Raw genomic sequence first — 20,988 nt, forward strand, 5'->3', positions numbered from 1 at the left:
AGGTAAAATACGAGTGAATTCTGGGAAAAATAGGAGGGTTGACAGGTCTGAGGCGTTATTCTCTTCACCTGCCAGAAATACCTTTGAGTGAGGGGCACAAATGCTAACAAGTTAGCTCTCCAGTGAAAAATGAATGACAATGTATGTGATGATTTCACAGCCTGTCCTCACCACAAAAATACCCATACTCAACTGGCCCATATTCAAGTTTGTTAGGCGACATCTAGTGACCGAAGTAATTACGATGGGAGCAAAGGAAGAAGTCGGGTGACACAGCATAAAAAGCAAGAAAGTTGTCACATGGAGAAGACGGAGTAGATGGATTCACACAAACACTGGACTTTAACAACACGTAACATGTGACAACAAAGGTCTAGTACGCTGGTATTATGGTGAAATCCTGTTAGTGCAAGTTGAAAAGGTTTAAGAAGAGAAAAATGAGGATCTGGAATAAAATAACAGAAACAGGAACTCCTAAGTTTAAAGTATCCCACAAATGCATGCACTACCCTCTAACTAACCCTCTTTCGAACTAAATCCTGTTTATTTTTGCCATACGATGTAGTTTAAAATTAATGCTAACTTATCTGGTGCGAATGCTCAGCTGGCTGAGAAGTGCTTTTATTGTGTCTTTGTGGAAACTATTGTCTTAATCTTAACAAATACAGTGCTTTACAGAAGAGCCGCGTCAGAGGTCTGAGATCAGAGATCAGCCGAAGGCCAGTCGCTGTTTACTTCTGGGATCGTGAAACTGGTTCCTCAGATTGAAAAGGCCCTGCTACAGGGTCTCAAACTGGCTCTGAAACTCTAACAGATCCTCAAAAAGACTACCCGATTCAATAAATGATGAAGCTTTAGTCATGGAAAACACTTTTAAGAATTACTCAACTTTCCACCTCCTCAAGTCTCTGACTTGTCTTTCTGTCTGTGTCTCCCACTCTCTTCCTCTCCCAGATGGCCAGTGTACAGCTGCCATAGGATTCCTTAAGACAAGCTCTGCCCTGTTGCTGTGGTAACCAGCGCTGACAAAAATATTAGGAAGCCTCTGTTGGGTGTGCATAAGTGCATGTGTGCGTTTGTGTTTGTGTGTGTGTGCATTTGCATTGTGAAAAACACACGTTTCGGCCACTTAAACGATCAGCTCATCGGTCGATATCTTGATTTAGGATCGATTCTGGAAGAATGTGCTACCCGATTAAGTCTCAATTAGCTGCTATTCCTCCAAGACCACAGCTTGGTTTAATAACATGTTATCACTCTTTCTGGAGAGGAAGATGCCACTTAAGATTGAACCCATTTAGCACAACTAGCCCAAAACTGTGCACACACATGTCCACACACATACACACACACACACAGAGAAGGTGGATAAATGATTGTGTTGACATTATCAGTGTTCTTGATTTAATTTAGCAGTCCATCGCCTCCTGGAAATAGACTGAGGTAGAAAAACTGCAGCGACAGGGACGACCGAAGGCATGGAAAGGGATAGATTAAGTTCTACTGGTCCACTAACAGCTGCCAACTCAGGTGCCGCTTCGCAGTGATGATGAGATACGAGGAATGGAGGTAGCGGGGAAATACCCAGTGTGTAATTACAGATAGACGTCTGCATGCAGGACAAGAAAAGACACAAGCGTGCACACAGAGTCTTCCTTTAGACCATCTGTTGCGCGGCGGATTTTCTGTGCTTTCTGACCCGCTGTCTTTTTTTTCCCTCTCCCTCTCTCGCTCTCTCTCGCTCTCTGTGATGTAGCATGGTGGTAATATGATGCGAATGTTAAGTGTGTAGGTTTCCTCTCCTGCCCACGACCACTGTTACACACTATTTCTATCCTCCGGCGCTGCCAGGCTTGTGTAACTGAGAGCAAAAACCAGAGGAACAGACTGACCAACCAATTACGCAATACAACTACTGATAGAGCTAAAAAATAGTGGAGCCAGTGGGATTAAACACATACAACACAATAACAAGTCATACAAAAGTTTACTAAACCTTAGCTGCTTTCATTTTGACTGCAGAGGACATGGCTACATAATCGGGCAAAGTCATGAGACAACTCACTGGTCAAAAGCAGAAAACGTGTGTGTTTTGTAAACTGTGGGCAGCAGCAGCCAACAGCAGACACATAAGCCTGTAGATTCACAGCTAGCAGGGCCAGCCGGCACGGCCACAGCAGTGTGTGTTCTCCCGGTCCACGTCGCCGGGCTGGATGCTTCGATTTTGATGTGGGTGCGTTATGAATATTCAGCTTTGACTGCAGCTGTAGCACCTGGCACACGAATATTATTTGATTTATATTATAATGGCTTTGAAATGTTAAAGTGAACTAGTGGTCCAGATTTTTTTTTTTTTTTTATGTTTCAGTGCTCGTCGTTAGCCTTCTCCAGCAACATATTGCTTTCATTTTTCATGCTGAATAATATTACACACCTGATGCTGCCTTCATGAAAGGTATTAGGCATAATCAGAAACAAATTTCACGTGTGGGCTTTTTATTTTCATGCACATGGGATTGGAATTGGCTACATGAGAGCTTAATGAAATGAGAGATGGTGTAGTGGGCATGTTGGTTGTTTTGAGATTACGGAGGGCATGTTTCTCCTCTGATTTCTGTCAGCAGCCGTAGATAAATAAAGGTTCATCTGGAGGCTGATGAGTTTCAGTTGTGAACTGAGGTTTTACAGATAATGTTCTGCTAAACTGCGACAGTATATTCTGCAAATCAATTATATCTGGTGCTGCCTGATCTGTCGTATTCTGCTAATCAGATTTTCTGTTCAAAGCTGTGTTAGTAGTGTCACGCATTTCTGAGACATTGACCTAATAACACAATATTCATAGCTTGTGGTGAAGCAAGGTCTACCTGCTGCTGTCTTTTTTGTTCTGGGAGAAAAATAATTCAGATCTCAATAACTATCAAGTTAAGCCTTAAAACATCCTTGAGGAAGTCAAGTCTCATAGCGATGAGATGAAAGAAAATGTGAATGAATGCTGGTTTCCACTACGTCTCTGCGATTAGTCGAAGCTGGTTCACGACAAGAAGTGGGTGGCGCCAACTCTCCAGTCGGAAAATAGTTATACCACTACAGAAGAAGAGGGTGCAGGCAGTTAGAAGAGCGCCAGTCAAACCTCAAAGTGGGAAAAAATGTAGAAAGCATGACAGAAATATGAGATTTGTGTTTGTTTTATGTATCACTGTGAGGAAGCTGACATCAGATCTGTGTGGATTGAAGAAGAGACCTTTTAATGTGCGTAAACAACTTCTTCTCCTGCTCTCAGAGCAGAAACAGCTGGTCAGTGGTGACTTATTTGAAAAAGGCATCACATTAACTCTTTTTCAAAAAAGGCATAAAGCACCTCAAGCGAACGTAAAAACTTTTAGCAAAACTGAGGAAGTTCTTTCAAATGTCTCCGTTTCCATCAACCTTTTCTAATGCTGCACTTGAAACACAGCTAATGAGTGTCCTCCGCATTTCTCTTTTGTTTGCCATCATCATAATTTGGCTGAGACATAACAAGGTGACACATTAATATTCATGGTCTTAACCACAGGAACAAAGTGCGGTATCTGCAGGGACGAGTATCACTTTCAGCAGGGACTACACGCTCCCCAAATTGAGACGCTAATTTCGGTTCACAGAACAAAGGTACACAAACATGCACTTGTACACACACAACACATTAATGGATGCCAGTCAACGGTTCCCAAGATAACAGCGTGCAGCTAGCAATCATTGGAGGCGGGTGTTAATGACAGACTAATGACTGTCATTTACCAAACTTGGGAGAATGTCTTCATTTTGACAGTTTTTCATTCTTCGTCTGTGTTGAAATGTGTCCTCTCTTAAACTGTATTTCCATAGAATGAACACTTGTTTCCTTACAAATAAAGCTCATTTTATTTTTTATGTCATTTACCAATCAGTAGTGCAGTCTAAAGTCTTATCTGTCCAAATATACGCTTGAACACATGTGCTGCAGTGTTTCTTCACTGCAGAGAGGAAGGCTTTGGAAATTAAAAGTGTGTTGCCCCCTTTAGCTTGAGAAGGTAATGGAAGATTTCCTCTCTATACTCATGTTCTCACACACCTAAGTTTGGATTAATGAAATACCTTCAGAGGAAAATGTAACAGCATCTAGATTCTGCTTTTTAATCTACATACCAGGAGCTGTGTTTTTGCGACCTAGTGCACGATATTGATCCTCCTCCATTGTCTAAGTGTCTGTATTCTGAGTGAGAAAATTCTGCACTTTCTAGTCTCTTTAAAAATTCCCACGATGGAACAATAAAAGCAGAATCCTTGGCATGAACACTACGCTACACATTACAGCCGTGCAACCATTCACCTGTCAGCGATACGCAGAGTGATGATTCATAAGTCTCGAATTTTATTGAGTGTCTATTATATAGGTAACAGTGAATGATAAAACACAGACAGACAGACAGACAGACAGACAGACAGACAGACAGACAGGTAGGTGGGTTAGACCTCTGGTCAGGTTGAATTTGGTGGCAGTACGCTGGAAATCATGCACAGTCACCAAAGTTAATGGACCAGAAAGAATAATAAAAGCATCAGTTTAATAGGTGCAGCAGAAGAATGGGGAAGAGGTCATTAAAGCACAGTCTGTGCACGCACGCACACACACACACACACACTCTGTCCTGAGAGGAGGTTTAATCAGGTAAAACACCGGTGTGCACCCTTAACAAGTCACAAATTTTGACTGCCATGGTGGTTTATGGTAAGTTCAAACTGCACATACACACAAAAAGGGCATAAAGGTCAGCAAACTCTGTCGACTAGTTTTCATTTATTTTCCCTTCAATATCAGCTCAGTAACTACAGCATTAGGTTAAAATTGGCTTGCATCAGGGAAACATGGTCATGATAAATACAGAATTTTTAAGGTGGGTAACAAAGGTGCTTGATTTAGTCAGGGGAAACTTTGTGGTCTTGGTAACATAAGAACTACCGCTGGGACTGTCCATTGGAGCAGCATGCACATGATTAAAAGGACATACTATATCTACCGTTCTGTTGTACTTGTACTTGACATTTGGTTTTGTGCTACTCTTTGTGGGCTGTTCGTGTACTACAGCTGTACTGCAGATGCAAATTTCCCCTGGAGATAAATCAAGTATCTGTCAATCAAGATGGGGCACATGTTTCAGTCTCCCGTGCCCAGTGAAGGACTAAGTTCATCTATCCACCATGTATTGATGCAGTGCAAAGGGGACAGGCGTGGACAATGAGCTGTTTTAAACTTTAGAAAAAGTCTATTTAGTTCTTAGTTTACGGGAAATGCACGCAGCTTTGTGATAAACAGCAGAAAGCTCAGACTGTTCTTCTGGACTATTACTACTACCAACTTCATGTTGTATCCCTCCTTCCCTCTGCTACTCTTTGTCCCACATGAAGTCACAAACATATAAAAATACCAACATTTATTACATGACAGCTTTTCCACCAGCATTATTCCAATAAATCATTGTTTCAATAAAGCATTTTGATTTTTTTTAACTATATAAAGTGAAAGTGAAAGTCTTTATGCTCTGAGGATAGCCAGGCAGGATCTTACAATAACACACACACACACTAACACACTCACATATCCAGGTCTGAGAGAACCCATAACCAACACAGGGTTAGACCACCTGACTCCTGTACATCACCATGGCGACACAGACGGCTGCGAGGTGTAGGAAAGCAAAAGCGAGTGATGAAAGGATTGAGAGTAGACAGGAGCAAGTAAAACCAGGTGAAAAAACAAAAGAGGTGAAAAGACACACACACACACACACACACACACACACACACACACACACACACACACACGCACGCACGCACGCACGCACGCACGCACGCACGAACACGCACACACACTCACACATCCAATCCCATGTTCAAGAACCTGCTGTGCTAATTACTGGTTCTGCAGTTCTCTGAAGGCTGCTGCTCACCTTAGATGACCCCTTACCTATTCACACACAAACACACACACACACACACACACACACACACACACACACACACACAGGTGCTGTACAGCCTCTACCCATCTCAACAGGATCCATTGTGTTATTTCAGCACCCGCAGGCTCAGTGGGCGATGCCAAGCTGACAATAATATGTATTGGCTGCAACCAGCATGAAAGCAGAGCAGCAATACATGACATCAGCAACACAGTGTCGTATGGAGTGTGTGTGTGTGTGTGTGTGTGTGTGTGTGTGTGTGTGTGCGTGTGTGTGTTGATGAGGGGCGTGGGGTTAAATGCAAAGATGACATGACACACGGGGAGGAGCTGTAACTTAAATCTGTGGGAACATCATCTCTCTGTGATGTCACTACTTGCTGTTGGTTTAGTTGTTACTGTAGCTGTTAATGAGACATTGGTGCACTGATCATTCACAGAGTACGAGTGGGACATGCAGCCTCCACTTGCTTTCAAACTGTGATTTCTTGACTTGGCACTGGGTTTGGTTTTGCTGAAATTTATGGCACAGAACTAGAGGAGTGTGCAGTTTTGTGACTTTGACCATCTGGCTAATGTGAAATTTATCTCCTTCAGCAACAGTCTAATGTCAAGTCCAACTAAATGTAATTATTACATAGCAGTAGTGAGATGTCAAGATACGTAGGTGGTTGGTTCTTTTTTTTAATTAGGCCTAATAGGTATGTAAATAATATGTGAGCTTTATGCAAAAGTAAACCACTAAAAGACTTCACATGTAATCCATCACCGCAGGAGGGGAAACATTCAATTAAAGAACCTGAAGAGTTCACTAAGGCAGCTTATTCACAGACAAAGCTCAGTGCTCAGCTCAGCGCTGACAAAATCTCAAAGGAATACACAAAAAAATCCAGCCAAACCACATCTATGCATCTTCAATCAATGGCATCCAACTGATGGCGCAGAGAACTATTGATGCGACAATTGAATTATTGATAGCTTCTTCTGAACAAATGGCCTAAATATTATAGATGGCAGAAGACGGCAAGAGACCGAGGCAAAAATAGGATAAACTAATCGATGAAATTGTGATTAAGTGGATGAAATGTTAAAAAAAAAAAAGGTGGCTATGATGGTAAACAGAGGAATTTTTTTTCTTGCCTCTATCAGACCTGGAGGTAAAGGAGGGTCATGGGTGACAGAAGACATAAAGGACCATTGATCCAACCTGCAAAATGTACACATGATGATAGGGGAACACTTAGAGATTGATTTTTGAAATGAAAGAGCTGAATATTTATGTTTATGCCCTTTGGCCATTGCGAGAAACTGAAAGCTTTAGCTTTGATAATGTCAGTGTCCTTTTAGTGCCTGGTGCCATAAAGAAATCGACGATTCAAACCCACCGACATGAAATTTACAATGCAGTAGAGAGGAAGAGGCTTCCATCAAAATAAATATGTTTAAGAGGCTAATTAGCACTGTTGCTTTTAAAAAGATACCACTCTACATTACCAGTTTAAAATTGTAATTTTTTCTTATCTCTACCTTTCTTTCTCTCTCTAGCGCACTCCAAGCCACCCTCCACTCACACCAGTGCGACTCAGCAAATTAAACCCAAAAGCACCTGTGCTCTGTTCCATGGCCCTTGGAAATTTTATTAAGCAATCTCATTTGTCCTTGCCATCGCCAATACTGGCTCTAACTGCTGTAAGAAGTGAGACTTAAAGATGTAACAGATCGGTTAAGTGGTGAGAGGTTGACCATTAAAATGAATTGCAGCTTCTGCTGTGGAACAAATTGTCCAGTCAGTGAAATGGGATCCGCCAATGCTGTGAAAAAGGACAGTGTGGAGCGTGCAGAATATATTGCACGAAGGTGTTCATCCTCAAGCAACTTGTCTCCATTTTGGAAAGAAATTGCTGTTTGCAATTCAGCAGCTTTCATTTGAAAACTGAGTTATTATTTTCACAAATGCACAACTGTTTCGCAGAGAGACAGAATGACACATAACTTTGCTCGTATCACACATTAAATGGAGGATTTTATGATGCATTCAATCATTTTCTCTGACTGAACTGAATCTACTGAGTAATAACTTCCCCCTCTCTGTATAATACCACTGAACGTGTCAGCACCTTTGGTTGTTTTTTCAGGATGCTGGCCAATTTCTACTTTCTGATACATTCATAATTAAGGGTTTGCAGCTATTTGTGCAGTTAATTACCACTTAAATGTAGTTACATTACAGCTTAAGGAAAAGGAGGGTGAAGGTTTTACAGCTTCTGGTTAATATAATGATAAATCAGAGACCCTGTGCAGACATGTTCTGCATGACTTAATGAACAATCATATCTTACTGTATACATCTCTTACAAAGCAGGAGTTTTAACCTTTCATTGGTTATATTCTTTCATCGGCTATAGTGACTTTAACGCTACAAAACGAGATGAGTTGGAACACTTGAGATAATTCCAGTCTATTATGGCTGAGTAATGATAAGGGAGTGATTACAGCCAAACAAAATACCAGTGTAGTTTGATGGCCTTAATGCCTAATAACAGGCCTTTATCTCAGAATGCAAACAATGGCGACACTCAATGGACACTCAATGGACACAAACAAAGCGCCAAGAGGAAGAGAGACAGACACACCAAGAGAGGGGTGTGTTTCTCAGAATGAGGGTGAGGGCAATACTTTTTAGTGTATGTGACATAATTCAGAGACCAATTAATGTTATAGATCATGTTATAGAGCGTTTTTGTTAATTTTCTTTATATTAGGTGTAATTATGTGCAGCCTTTAAACTGGCGACAGCATTGACTGTTTATTGTTGAACTACACACGCGCATTTCTATTTTCTCCCCCATTTCTTTCTTCATATTCTGTCTCCCCAAACGATGTCAAAGCTGTGTTCCTTGCAACAGAGCCTTTTTTAACTGTGGAGAACAAAGCAGCAGCAGCAGATGACAGCTTTTATGAATGGAGACGTAACATAGTAGTAGTAGTAAGTTTAACCAATCAGCTCCTTTAAAAGAAAATATGTGTATTTTTCTGGTGAGAATTGGCAAAAAAAAAAAAAAAAAAGTGTGAGCTTTAAGTATTTTACACCTGAATTGCACACAAACACAGCAGAAACACACACACACGCGCGCACACACGCACAGGATTTCATCACTTTTGGGGATATTACCTAGACCCGTGTTTCCCAGCCACTGTGCCACATAAGTGTGCCGTGAGATATCATCAGGTGTGCTGTGGAAGATTACCCAGTTTCTTCCTGTGTGTCTTTCTTCAATTCCTGCAAGAATATCAGCTTTGTGTTCAACTAAACAGGCCCAGGTTTCACACTGAGTAAGTAAATTGAGTAAACTGAGACTAGATTTTCATTCTATTTCAATAAATATACTTTTGTGACAGTTTTGTTTGGTGGTGTGCCTTGTGATTTTTCTGATGTAAAATATGTATCGTGGCTCAAAAAGGTTGGGAAACACTGACTTACATTCATTTCCTAGAGACTTACCCGAACTGTATGCAGTCATGCATGATCGCATACAGTTCGGGTGACACATATGACTGCTCTTATTGTGTCTGTCCCGCCCACACAACTGAATGTAAAAGCATCATAAAAACATAGCTTTTGGTACACAGATATTCTCTCTCTCTCACACACACACACACACACACACACACACACACACACACACTACTACACACATCAACAGGGGGATTTCCTCACGAATCCTACTACCTGTCTGCAGCACTCTGCTCTGTCAATATGGGGCAACAGACATTGGAGGAGAGGGAGGGCAGGAGGAAGGGAGAGAAAGGAAAATAAAACAGGTTAAAAAAAGAGAGAGAGAAGTAATATGTAGACAAATAATACATCTTATCAGAGCTAAACTGGCTAAGGAAGAGGGCCTTGGCTTGAATGGGGCTTTTAAGTATTTTTGGCTGCAATTTTTGCTTGGGAACTCCAACTGTGTCTGTTCAGTTATGTAGAAATTTAAAACAACAGCGATAAAAGAAGTAGGAAAAAAGCAGGGGAATGGTAACAAGAAGCTGTCCAGCGGAAGAAAGGATAAAGAAAAGAAGAGAAGGGAAAATGAGGAGGAATAATTTGAACATGCAAATATAGAAAATGTGACTAATACTATATTTAAATTTAAATATAAATTGGAATATTGAATACATGAAGGGATAGAGGGAGTAAAAGAGAAGAGGAAAGGACAGGTCCTTGAATGCAGCCTTTCCACCAGTTTGACAGGTAGGTACAGTGACATTAGCATAGTGATTAACAGTGACATTAGCATAATGATTAATAGCAGCATTTGCATAAGCACCACAGCTGGGGAAGCATGGGAGAGAGCCAAAGAAAGACAGCAATAGAAAGGGGGAGTAAGAAAATGATGAGGAGTGGCAGAAGAAACTGGAGAGCATAGAAAAAAAATAAATAAATAAATATATATATATATATGTGTGTGTGTGTGTAGAGAAAATGTGATGGATGAAGACAGAAGATGTCTTCTTTCACCTGCGCTGACAGCTTCAGCACTTTCCATTCCAACATGTCTTCATACATGCTACATGTCCAGTTATGAAAGGAGTGTCCCAAAGAGGGAGACTGGCTGTCAGTTCTATTCCCCCTGGCATCACATCCACAACCCGTGTCCATTTCTATAGGTGGAAGCAGACCACTGCATACATGCCCTCTGACAAAGCTAACAGAGCCAAACCTTCCAGAGTGTAGACTGAAAATAGTCCAATAAAAGACAGTTGAGTCTTTGGGTGGCCTGAATCTGATTTAGGGTCATTTCCTGGATTCCACTGTTGGTTAATACAAAGGGACATACATAGATAAAGACCCATGCTGTCACAAGTGCAGAGTGCATTAGTTCACATGTAGTAAAATGTAAACATGTATAACCAGCATTGTGATGAAAGTGCTCATCTCCTCATCCACACTGAAGACAAACTCATTGATTGTGTCTCTGTGTGGATTCATAAACTAGAGATGCAAATACATTGGAACATCCCCTGCTTTAGCAAGACAGTGCAGCAAACAGATAACCCGGTCATGACGTGCAGAAAGCATCGCAAGCTGAAGTTCAGGTGGCACTGAGTAGCTGGCGCTGCCGCCTCCACTGTCTTCGATGTAGACTATGCTTCCGTGGTCAGCTGCAAGGAGAAGGTGGGCGGCTGCCGCTCTTCGTGAACGCGCACGGCTCTTTGCCACGGCATTCAGAGTTTATGATGGTTCAACTTTTTCAGCTCACTGGCTGTGTGGCCATGGCAACAACAGAAACTACAGCGAGGGAAACGCCACAGGAGCTATACAGCCTCAAAGTCTGACGACTCTGTCCGGGACAATGAACAGCCTTTACGACACAAGTTGGCAAAACTTGAATTAATATTAGAAATAATTTCCTCCATTTTAAGCTATAACCTGCTCCATTAAGATGTATGATGAGATTACATTGAGTTGATTGCAGCAGCCAGTGATATATGGTACAGGCTGGTAGGATCACAGGTAGCCACAAGCTGCTGTGTTCGCTTTGCATCCTGCTGCCGTAGATTTAAAAAACAGACCGCTGAGGCAATGACTCATTATCTAAAAGCACCTTTACGGTTCTCCAAAGATACACGTAAACATCTCTGTGGGTCTTTACAGAGAAGCATCTAATGTGTAGCCATAGGTCACCAAGGTTCAAAAAGGAGCAGATGGTCATAAATTTCAAATCAATAACACATTGTGTGGGCCTTAGTGTCTAATTCCTGTCAGGAACACCAAACAGTAAAGAAAAACCAATGTTACTGTGCACTTAAAGACCATACAACCATAACAGCCATGTGGACATTTCCACATAAACGCTGGGCATGTGCACTTCTGTGCAGCCAGAGGAAGTGTGTTCCATCCTTAACGGCCCAACGTGAAGCAAAAATCCTGCAGGATGCAACAAAAACCAAAGTATCAACCCAAAGCAGATGGAGGCGACACAGACTTCTGCCAAGAGCAGCAGCAATGCTCGTGCCATCTTACAGTGCCCTGCCAGGACTACTCAGGTCTGGTCAAGATAAGTTTGTTCATATGCTGTAGACCGCAGTTATAGCCTCAAAGGCCTTCACAGGTCAATTTTTACTGCCCCGGAAAAAAGTATATATGCCAAGTGGGCAAATTATCAGAACACCAGGGCGGCCATTAAGATGCTGCTGGTTCAGATTACGCAGTGTACAAATGCTGGCTCCTTCACAAAGAATGGGAGCGGGCTCTACCTCCAACCTCACACTTCTGTAACCAAAACCAAAACTTACTAATCTGCCCAGCTTGGCAGAACACTTCCCCTGCCGAGCACTGCTCAGCAAGCGGTACCTTCAGACATCATGAAAGGCGACACTTGCAGCCACTGCCAGGAAACTAATTTCCCAGTTTAAACCGATGTCGAGCAGATGCTTGTATAGCATTTAGCTGCATTAATCCAATGATCATCCAATCATAACTCAAAAGGTATTTCACAGCTATTATCTTGTGTTTAATGGTTAGTCCAGAACTGTCGATTTGCATTAAATGCAGCTGAGTCTCATTTTCTTGTTGCAGGGCACTGGAAAAGCTGATATGGTAGAATATCCAATACCCAGCCTGACCTGTAGGCCCACCCCTCCACACAGACAGCCTATTAATTACTTAAAATAATAGTTCATGTAATGAATGCACCCTACACTTGAAATCCGTATCATTTTAGTAGCAAGACCTTGTCCACATGGCCCGTGATGGGCATTAGAAGCTAACCTGCAAATGATGAGTGGGCTTAACAGGATACTAATTAGAAGTATCACTCCAGCAGAGTAGATGAGTAAAGGTAAAACATCAAAGGGGTATCTTGAGCTTTTTTTTTTTTTTTTTAATATGGCTGTGTGTGCATGTATTTGTGAATGTGAGAGTTTGTGTCAGAGTGTGTGTATGTGCAATAATGCCAGTGGCACTGAGGGCCACATGTGTTGGTCCAGAGGAGATTGAAAGTGAATTGGAAGCTATTAATCTGACCTTCCCTTGCTATCAGGTCTGGAGCAGAATATAAATTCACTCCCCATGCTCTGTTTCTCTCTGCACAGCCTGCCTCTCTTCTCTCCTCTCTCTGTGTCTTTATTACTGCCTGTATCTCCCTCCTGTCCGTCCTTCTCTCCAGTCCACAGGTACAGGTTTAGATGTGGAGAGCAGCATTTCACATCTCAGCCTTTGAAATGATCTCTATTGTTTCCTTCGCCCATGCTGCTCTGATTATCCCTTCCCTATTTGAATGAACTCGGCTGTGCCTGTGAGCTGGTTAACGTGATACTTGCAGCTCTGCGCTACGCTGTACTTTCACTTTCAGCCCAGCATCAGTGGAAACACACAGATGTGGATACGATGACAGAACTCCCTGTTGGAAACAGCTTTGTTGTACAAAGTAGGGAAGAGAAACCACAGAGCGTGACAAGTTTGCCTTGACGTTTCACTTCTTATGCAACTTTGCAGTCGATTCAGCATGGGAAATGTACAATTTAGCAAAAACAAATAGCAATTTTATGGGATGGTAAGACTGCTGGCAGTGCCTCAGTTTGAATATGTGACACTGTGTACACCTAGAAAAATCAGTTCGGAATAAAGTATTTTCCTGAGCCACTTTTGTCCTGGTTCTTTGATTCAGTAAACTGAGTTTACAAGTGCTCTCCTACTGCCACTTTCAATATAGCACAACAGGGAGGAGTGCCTTTGGGCAGCGACATGGTTAAGATTCAATAAGATAAAGCTTTTGTTGTAGCTAGCTGCCACCGCGAAACTGCTTTTTGCTGCCTTCACTTTATTGTTTTGAAAGTTACCATAGCTGATTTGTGGCACTGACCCTCCTACCTAAAACCAACCTTGCAGTACTTGCGCATCTCTTTCAAAGAAAACTGGGGACTGCTGAAGGAAGTTAAATATCTCATAAACCGAGAAATGCAAAAATGTTCTTAGCAGCTGACCAAAAGGTGAAGCCAAACGGTGAGTGAATGATGGACTGACATTTAAGAGGCAGACAGAAAGACAACTCCATAGGAAGCCATACTGTGCAGCCACCCACAGAAACTGGTCGATCGGCCCCTTGTTGCTCCTAAGTGCGTGCTTTAGTATAAAAATGGTTTTAATCAGCAGCAAAAACATATTTTTAGACCATCTACAACTGGTCTGTAACATATGTTATGTGACCCTTTAAGTGGAAAATACAGTATTTCTCCACACTGACAGCAAATAAGTACTGTATATAATTTTTTTTACAATGTTTATTATTACTTTAAATGTGTGTTTTCATTGTGTATTTTGTGTACTTTCAATTCCGCAGTAATCAATATGCTGTAGGTATATTCTGAATGCATTCCTATTATGTTCATGGCAGAGTAAATGTAAATGACTTGTATGTTTAGCAGACTTCAGTGGTATTTTCACAATATATAAAATTGCACTAAACTAATTGTTAAAAGTTATTTATTAGATTTCTGCAATTACATGAAGACACCAGTGGAGTTGGATCACTAGAACTATAACAGCAAACTTTTCACTTTTCACATCAAAGCGAGTCATTTGAGTTCATCCCAGTTAAAATATTGTGTTGAAGAGCAGTAACAACAGTGTTTTTGTAGGCCACTGAAGGACATTACATTAACATTATTCCTGTGATAACTAGTGTTATGCAGCAACCCAGACATATTCCCGGGTTAAGATATTCATAGTTTTGCTGTTACAGCCACAATGTTCTCCCAATTGTGCGGGCTGTTATTTCACGACTTGGCAAAAAGGCCCTTTATGATAAGCACACTTTCAATCAAAGTTTATACACTTATGCCCACTTAAACCCAAGCGGAGCAGAAATACATCAGTGGTGTTGATGAGAAAACTTCAAGCATATACTTTAAAAAGTAGCACAGCTCAATTTGCAGACCGGAATATTAACCTAATATCAAGACAAACAGCAAAAGAGTGCATTTAATGTTGCTGAATGTATTGTACATTTTTAATAAAAAGCACTAAGTACACATATTAAAGCACACTTTGATACTTAAAGTATAATTAAAAATGATGTACCATTTCGGTATCTGATGGAATACAAAAATACATGAAAAATATGCACTCAGTTGCCAGTTTATTAGGTACACCTCGCTAAAGCTACAATCAGTGACATCTGCCTTCTGTATAAGAGCTCTGTTGTGTCTCAAAAATAACTCCAGGAAGGTGGATTTGCCTTTTTTTCCCTCACAAGGACAGAATGAAACAAGTGTGAATTGACATTTTGAGTGTTTGTTAGAGTGGATGGCAGGCAAAGGGAAAGACCTGCGCAGTGATACAAAAATGAGCAGATGAGTAACACGTGAGCCGACCAGCCACAGTAAGCGGCAAAGACGAGAAAATGGAAAAATTATGTCACACAATAAGTGCAGAACGGCAAGAGTTTGATCAGTCTATCAGTGCAGATAGCCAGAGGCGCTCTTTTTTTTTTTTTTTTTTAATGATGACTGCCAACTGTCCCACTCTGCCTCACTGAGGCTTCTCTCTGCCTCTGCGAAGGATTTAACACAATGAAAACTACAAATGATTTACTGTCTGGAAGGGAAGAGGTGAAGAAGAGTGACAGTGAAGGGGGACGAGGGGAGGGAGGGGACAGCTTAGCCAGCAGCTTCACAACTCCTTAAACCCTAATAACTGCCTGAGAACTCCTCTTTTTCCTTAAAACTCTGTCTACTTTTCTCTTTTAAGACCTTTTCCACACCACGCTCTTTCAGCCTTCTTTCTATTAGCTCTTCAGCTTGAACTGTATCTTTTCTGACTGTGCCCATATACCTCTCATTCCATGGAAACCCCCTCTTTCAAGTCACAGTCCTTGATTTTGTTCGAGGGCCCTCTCGCTACAGTTCACTCAACCATAAAGTTATATTTTCAATTTCCACCCGTATCACTATAGCTTTATTGACTGTTCTCAGCCTTAGCCATCTTGACTGTCAGGGGCTGAACAGAGTTGTGGAGCTAAAAAGAAAACCTTGTAATGACATGTTTTTCTTGTTTGTTTTGTTTTACTGCTTGTGTCTTGTGAAGCCACAATTAACTGCAGTGAACAAAACATCTCTAATGGTCCAATTTATTGTAGTTTAACCAGCCGGTATCATGATGACATACAGTATCAGGGACATGTACAATGGACACTTTGGTTAATAAATTGAGTGACTGCAGCAGAGACATCATAATCAACAGCAATTAGTCTCGCATAGCCAGACCTCCACACTTCATTTCAGCCCTGGAGAAGGGTCTGGATGAACCCATTATCATTCTGGAATAGGGGGGGGGGGGGAACGCTCTGGCTTGTTTGCATTTCTTTAAACCAATCACAGTCATCTTGGTCAGGGCTTCACAAGGATACAGCAACGGTGCCCTTGCAAGCCCTGAAACTAAAATGGCTAATTGCTTGCAAAAGAACCAGGTAAGCCTTTCTTGTTGCACAAAATCTTTGGATCGATTCAGGATGTCTGTTGCTGCCTCGAAGCTTGTTGTTTCGTGTAGCAACAGGGACTTAAATAATGGTGGCAGGGAGGAGGTCAATTCTATGAAAATAAGGCAAAGGCTGGATAGGAATAGTATTAAGAGTACGTCCAAGAAGTATGCCTTCTTTCAAATACTCCCACACAATTCTGAACTGTACTGGTGTGATGTTGGACAGCAGCGTCTTAATTCCTTCCTCCCTTTAATTGGTGAAGTAGATTAAAGAGTTTATTTATTCTCACTTAAGTTCCCCTACTGTACTCCATTTTCACCAAAAAACTGCCAATATCCCTCCTGAGTGAAATGAAGCACATCCACACGCACGCATGCAGGTTCAGAGAGTGGACTGAATATATTCATGCACACAAAGAGGATTTTGCTTGTGGATCAATCCACCGCTCCACTCGATCTGAACTTGCAATGTGACAAAGTGGACCCGGTCAATACAAGCCTTTTCATTTTAGGGAAGTAACAAGGACACACACACACACACACACACACACACACACACACACACGTATATATACACACATACAGAGAAGCACAAACCCCAATAATCACTCATATTTCCTCCAACAGTTACAGTGATTTGACTGAAAGCTCAGTGCTGGTAAAGTGTAAATCAGCAGCTGTGCCAAAGACAGACTTAGAGGTTAGCGTCACTCAGCATGAGAACATATTCACGCTTTTCAAGACCTAAATCAAACACAACTACACTATAAGTCTATAGCCAAACCCCATTAGCAGCACAGTGAGGCTACAACACTTGGCCACCACAATAAACTACAACTGCAAATCACAATGAGCCTGCTAAGCCTTAATGTGCCATCAAGAAGCATTTCACCATGCTGTGTCATTAGTAAGTATATATCAATGGTGGAATGGAGCTATAGGTACATTTACTCAAGAACTGTACTTAAGTAAAAATTCAGCATATTTGTATATTTGTACTTTTATATTCTGAATGATGAGATGTTACTTTATGGGTTGAGAAAATCCTCCCACTTCTTAAGATGAGTAAACTCTGCAAAAAGCCTGTTGGATTGGCTGGAAAATGCTTTGTCACAAAGCTGAAAACAGGCTGTTTCTCTGAGATACGTGGTGGACAGCAGCACTACAAACATATGATGATCTTCTAGAATATGATGCATTGCTGTAGATTAAACTACCCAACAGTGACAAAAAGTAGTTAAAATGAGCTTAGCTTTGAACATCTACAGCAGTAAATTGGAGCATACACATTAATGCAACAGTAATATTAATGCTAAATATTATAGGGACCAATTGTCTGCACAATTTACTTTTTTCGAACACTGAACTCTTACTTCTACTAGAGTATTTTCACAGTGCAGTATCAGTACTTTTGCTGAAGTAAAGGATCTGAATACTTCTCCCACCAGTCGTATATATCCTGTCATAATGCAAAGCGTTAAACATGTTCAGATTTTGATCTGTTGGTGTAACAAAGTGGAAAAATATCATTCAATTAAATATTCATTCTCTTGGCGCCACAACTGTCCAACTAACAAACTGACCTGATCTCACCATTCTTAGCGCCAGGCTGCTAGTGTAGCTAAAAATAGTGGGCTACCATTACTGTGGTAGGAATATCAACAACCTGGACAACTGAAAAATGTGTTTTTCAGATCACATTAGCTTCCACAGCACCCCACGGTTAGCAAAGCAGCAGTAAAACATCAAAAGCAGCATTGAAAGCCTGAAACACTGAACCACAGTTTTGCATTGCACTCGATCTGATTTGAGAATACGGGGCTTTAAAGCCTGCCAGGCTCTGTGTTTTGAGTCCAGATGAACACCCCTCTGTTGAGATCATATTCTCTGTGACATACATCTCTGACTTGCGCATAATCACCATAATTGCACCACAGGACTGTAACAGAACCTGTGTTTGTTCCTGGCAGTCAGTCTTTTCACGACACATGAGCTTAGTTAGTGGAGAAAATGATGCTTAATTCACATGTGAGCCTTTCAAGATTGCACAGGAGGCAGGACTGGAATACGCGTAACAGAGACAGAGGATGGCAGAGAGAGAGAGACTGAAAGACAGAATGAAAACACAAAGCCAAATGTTTTTCTCTGACTTCAGAGATTTTCCTCAGGAAGATGTATCATTTAGACCTGAACGTATGGCTTGCCTCTTAAGCAACTCTCCAACTCCATTTCTTTTTGCCTCTTTCTCTCTAGCTGGTTATAATTCACGTCAGGACCAACCTGAAGCTGATGTGATGCCTGCTTAATGGAAGCTAAGAAAGCAGAGTGTCGACAAACAGAACATTTATCTCAATCTCACTCTTTCCTAAGTGTCTGAATATACGCACACACATTCAGACTACACTTCCTGCATCCCTTCTCCCACATTTATATGTCTCTTAAACCTAATCTGGTGATAGAAGCAAAGTAGAAAGAAGGAAAGTCTGTGTGTATTTCCATCATTATATATTTCTTCCATTTGGCTCCCTCTCACTGCATCTGTTTTCCCTTTATTTCTCTGTCTCTGCTCTTTCCCTTATCATTTTCCTTCACTCTCCATCTCTGCTTCAATGAGCTTCAACCAGCCAGTCATATCTCTGCTCTTCCACGCACTCATCCTCACTCTTTATGCTCAGCAGTGTTACTACTCGCAGATAAATAACTCTGGCGAGTCTGCATATGTCTGAGTCACGCATGACTTCAATGTAAGCGCTGCTCTTGAGGAGCTTGATAAGCGCCGTCTGCTGAACCTGGGGCAGCTAACACTGTGCAATGCCTTCACTGTAATCTAGCTCTCCTGTCATGTCTTATAAGAGGCACTGCAACAGTTTGTGCTTGTGTGTGTCTGTGTGCATGCACTGGTGTGACAGAAGACGCAAACATAAAGGCATGAGTCCTACAGATTGAGGATGAAAGTATTTCTTTCATAACCTAAAGTAGAGCAAACCTTTTTTAACAGCAACCTGTGACCTGTTTCTTAATGTTTTCTTTGTAGCCTGGAAGTGGAAGGATGCTGAACGATTAGATGGTGGATTATGATATTAAAAGACGCCACACCATTGAAGATAATCCACACGCTCGACTGTGATCATTCGCGGTGTAAAAAGGATATGGGCTGGAGACCATGCGGATGCACCAGCTGCGGGGACAGGTCGTCTGCTTGAGGCAGAAGAAGACCACAGGGACCAGCTCGGGGTAGGGCACAACTAACACACTGGTATCACTGCTGCCATCATCGTCGTCGTCGTCATCATCTTCATCGTCCCCATCACACTCCATCACTCCCTCCTCCTCCTCCTTCTCAATCCTCTCTTCCTGAATTATTCCTTCCTCCTCTATTTCCTCCTCTTTCTCCTCCTTTTCCTCGGGACACGGGCGGTGGTACGGGGAGGGCCTGCGGGGGGAGGAGGAAGTGATGGCATCATGGCTATCGCCCCTGGCTATGGCTGTTGTCACCCTGGAGATCGCTGCCGCCGACGGTGTCGTTGCTGTTGAAGTTGCAACGCTGGGGCCCTCCTCCTCCTCGCTTGTCATGGCAACGCAACGGTCTGAGATGACAGACAGAGAGAAGACACACAGAGACAGAGAATAATTTAAATTTACAACCACTTTATGGACTTCAAGTTACAAATCAATTCACAAAGCAGCAGTTCGTGGATCAGGATAGACAAAAGTGAGTTTACATAACCTCCACGACAGACAGAAAACACCAGGAGTTGGCAGGAGTGGAGTGCAAACAATGGTTACACACTTCTACACCTCCTGCCTCAGACTACCGTGCGTCTCCTTTACAGGACAGACAGCCTGACTGAATTATTATTCATGGTTCTGACGTCCTCTGATGAAATCAACATGAATACCAGTCGATGATGATACCCATGCTGTCGGTTTGGCGATATCAACAGACAAAGTTAAAGACAACAGAAGGTTTCCACACAGTCAGCTGTGACAGAGACACAGCTGGTTACTCTGCCGAGTGACAGCCAGCTCCACCTCCATGGTCACCTGCACTGTGAAGGAATGCGGCCACATTCACAATATGGTTGCTCTCATTTACTTTGAATATTTTTGTCTTTCTGTTATCAGACAACAGAGCAAGTGGAATTGTTATGTAATTATCTGATAATTACTACCCAGTAATGGTAACAGTGTCTGACAAATTCTGGATTGAATAGAGGTTATTGACCACATCTCTGCTGTGTATGTTGACAGCAACAGAAAGTCATCTAAACTCTACTGGCAGACCGCCCCTGACCCTCACTGGACAGGCTTACATTGTCGTTTTGCAAAATGATGACCAGACACACTGAAACACCAAGCCAGAGACTTAAGACTTACACACTTTGGAAATCATTTTGGAACAATCTCAAATTCTGGGCAAGAAAAATGCTGTTTTAGTCTGGAGGGAGGGCTGACATGGAGAGAAAAAGATGCGTTTGCAAATAATATGGGCATACTTAAAGACTTTTATTGTGTGAAAAAAGAAAGAAAGACT

At 41.8% G+C, this 20,988-nt stretch overlaps 1 protein-coding gene across 1 annotated transcript in view; it reads right to left on the reverse strand.

The window, feature by feature from the left end:
• The window catches only part of cacna1ib (calcium voltage-gated channel subunit alpha1 Ib), a 205,021-nt gene that overhangs the window by 132,479 nt on the left and 51,554 nt on the right, over window positions 1–20,988 (reverse strand). Inside the window, exon 2 of the mRNA XM_076727506.1 lies at window positions 19,606–20,041. Coding sequence (XP_076583621.1) covers window positions 19,606–20,027 — 422 coding nt within the window. The 5' untranslated portion in view covers window positions 20,028–20,041. The remainder of the gene's footprint in view (window positions 1–19,605; window positions 20,042–20,988) is intronic.

This window comes from Chaetodon auriga, chromosome 4 (assembly GCF_051107435.1).
Source record: "Chaetodon auriga isolate fChaAug3 chromosome 4, fChaAug3.hap1, whole genome shotgun sequence".
NCBI classification, from domain to species: domain Eukaryota; kingdom Metazoa; phylum Chordata; class Actinopteri; order Chaetodontiformes; family Chaetodontidae; genus Chaetodon; species Chaetodon auriga.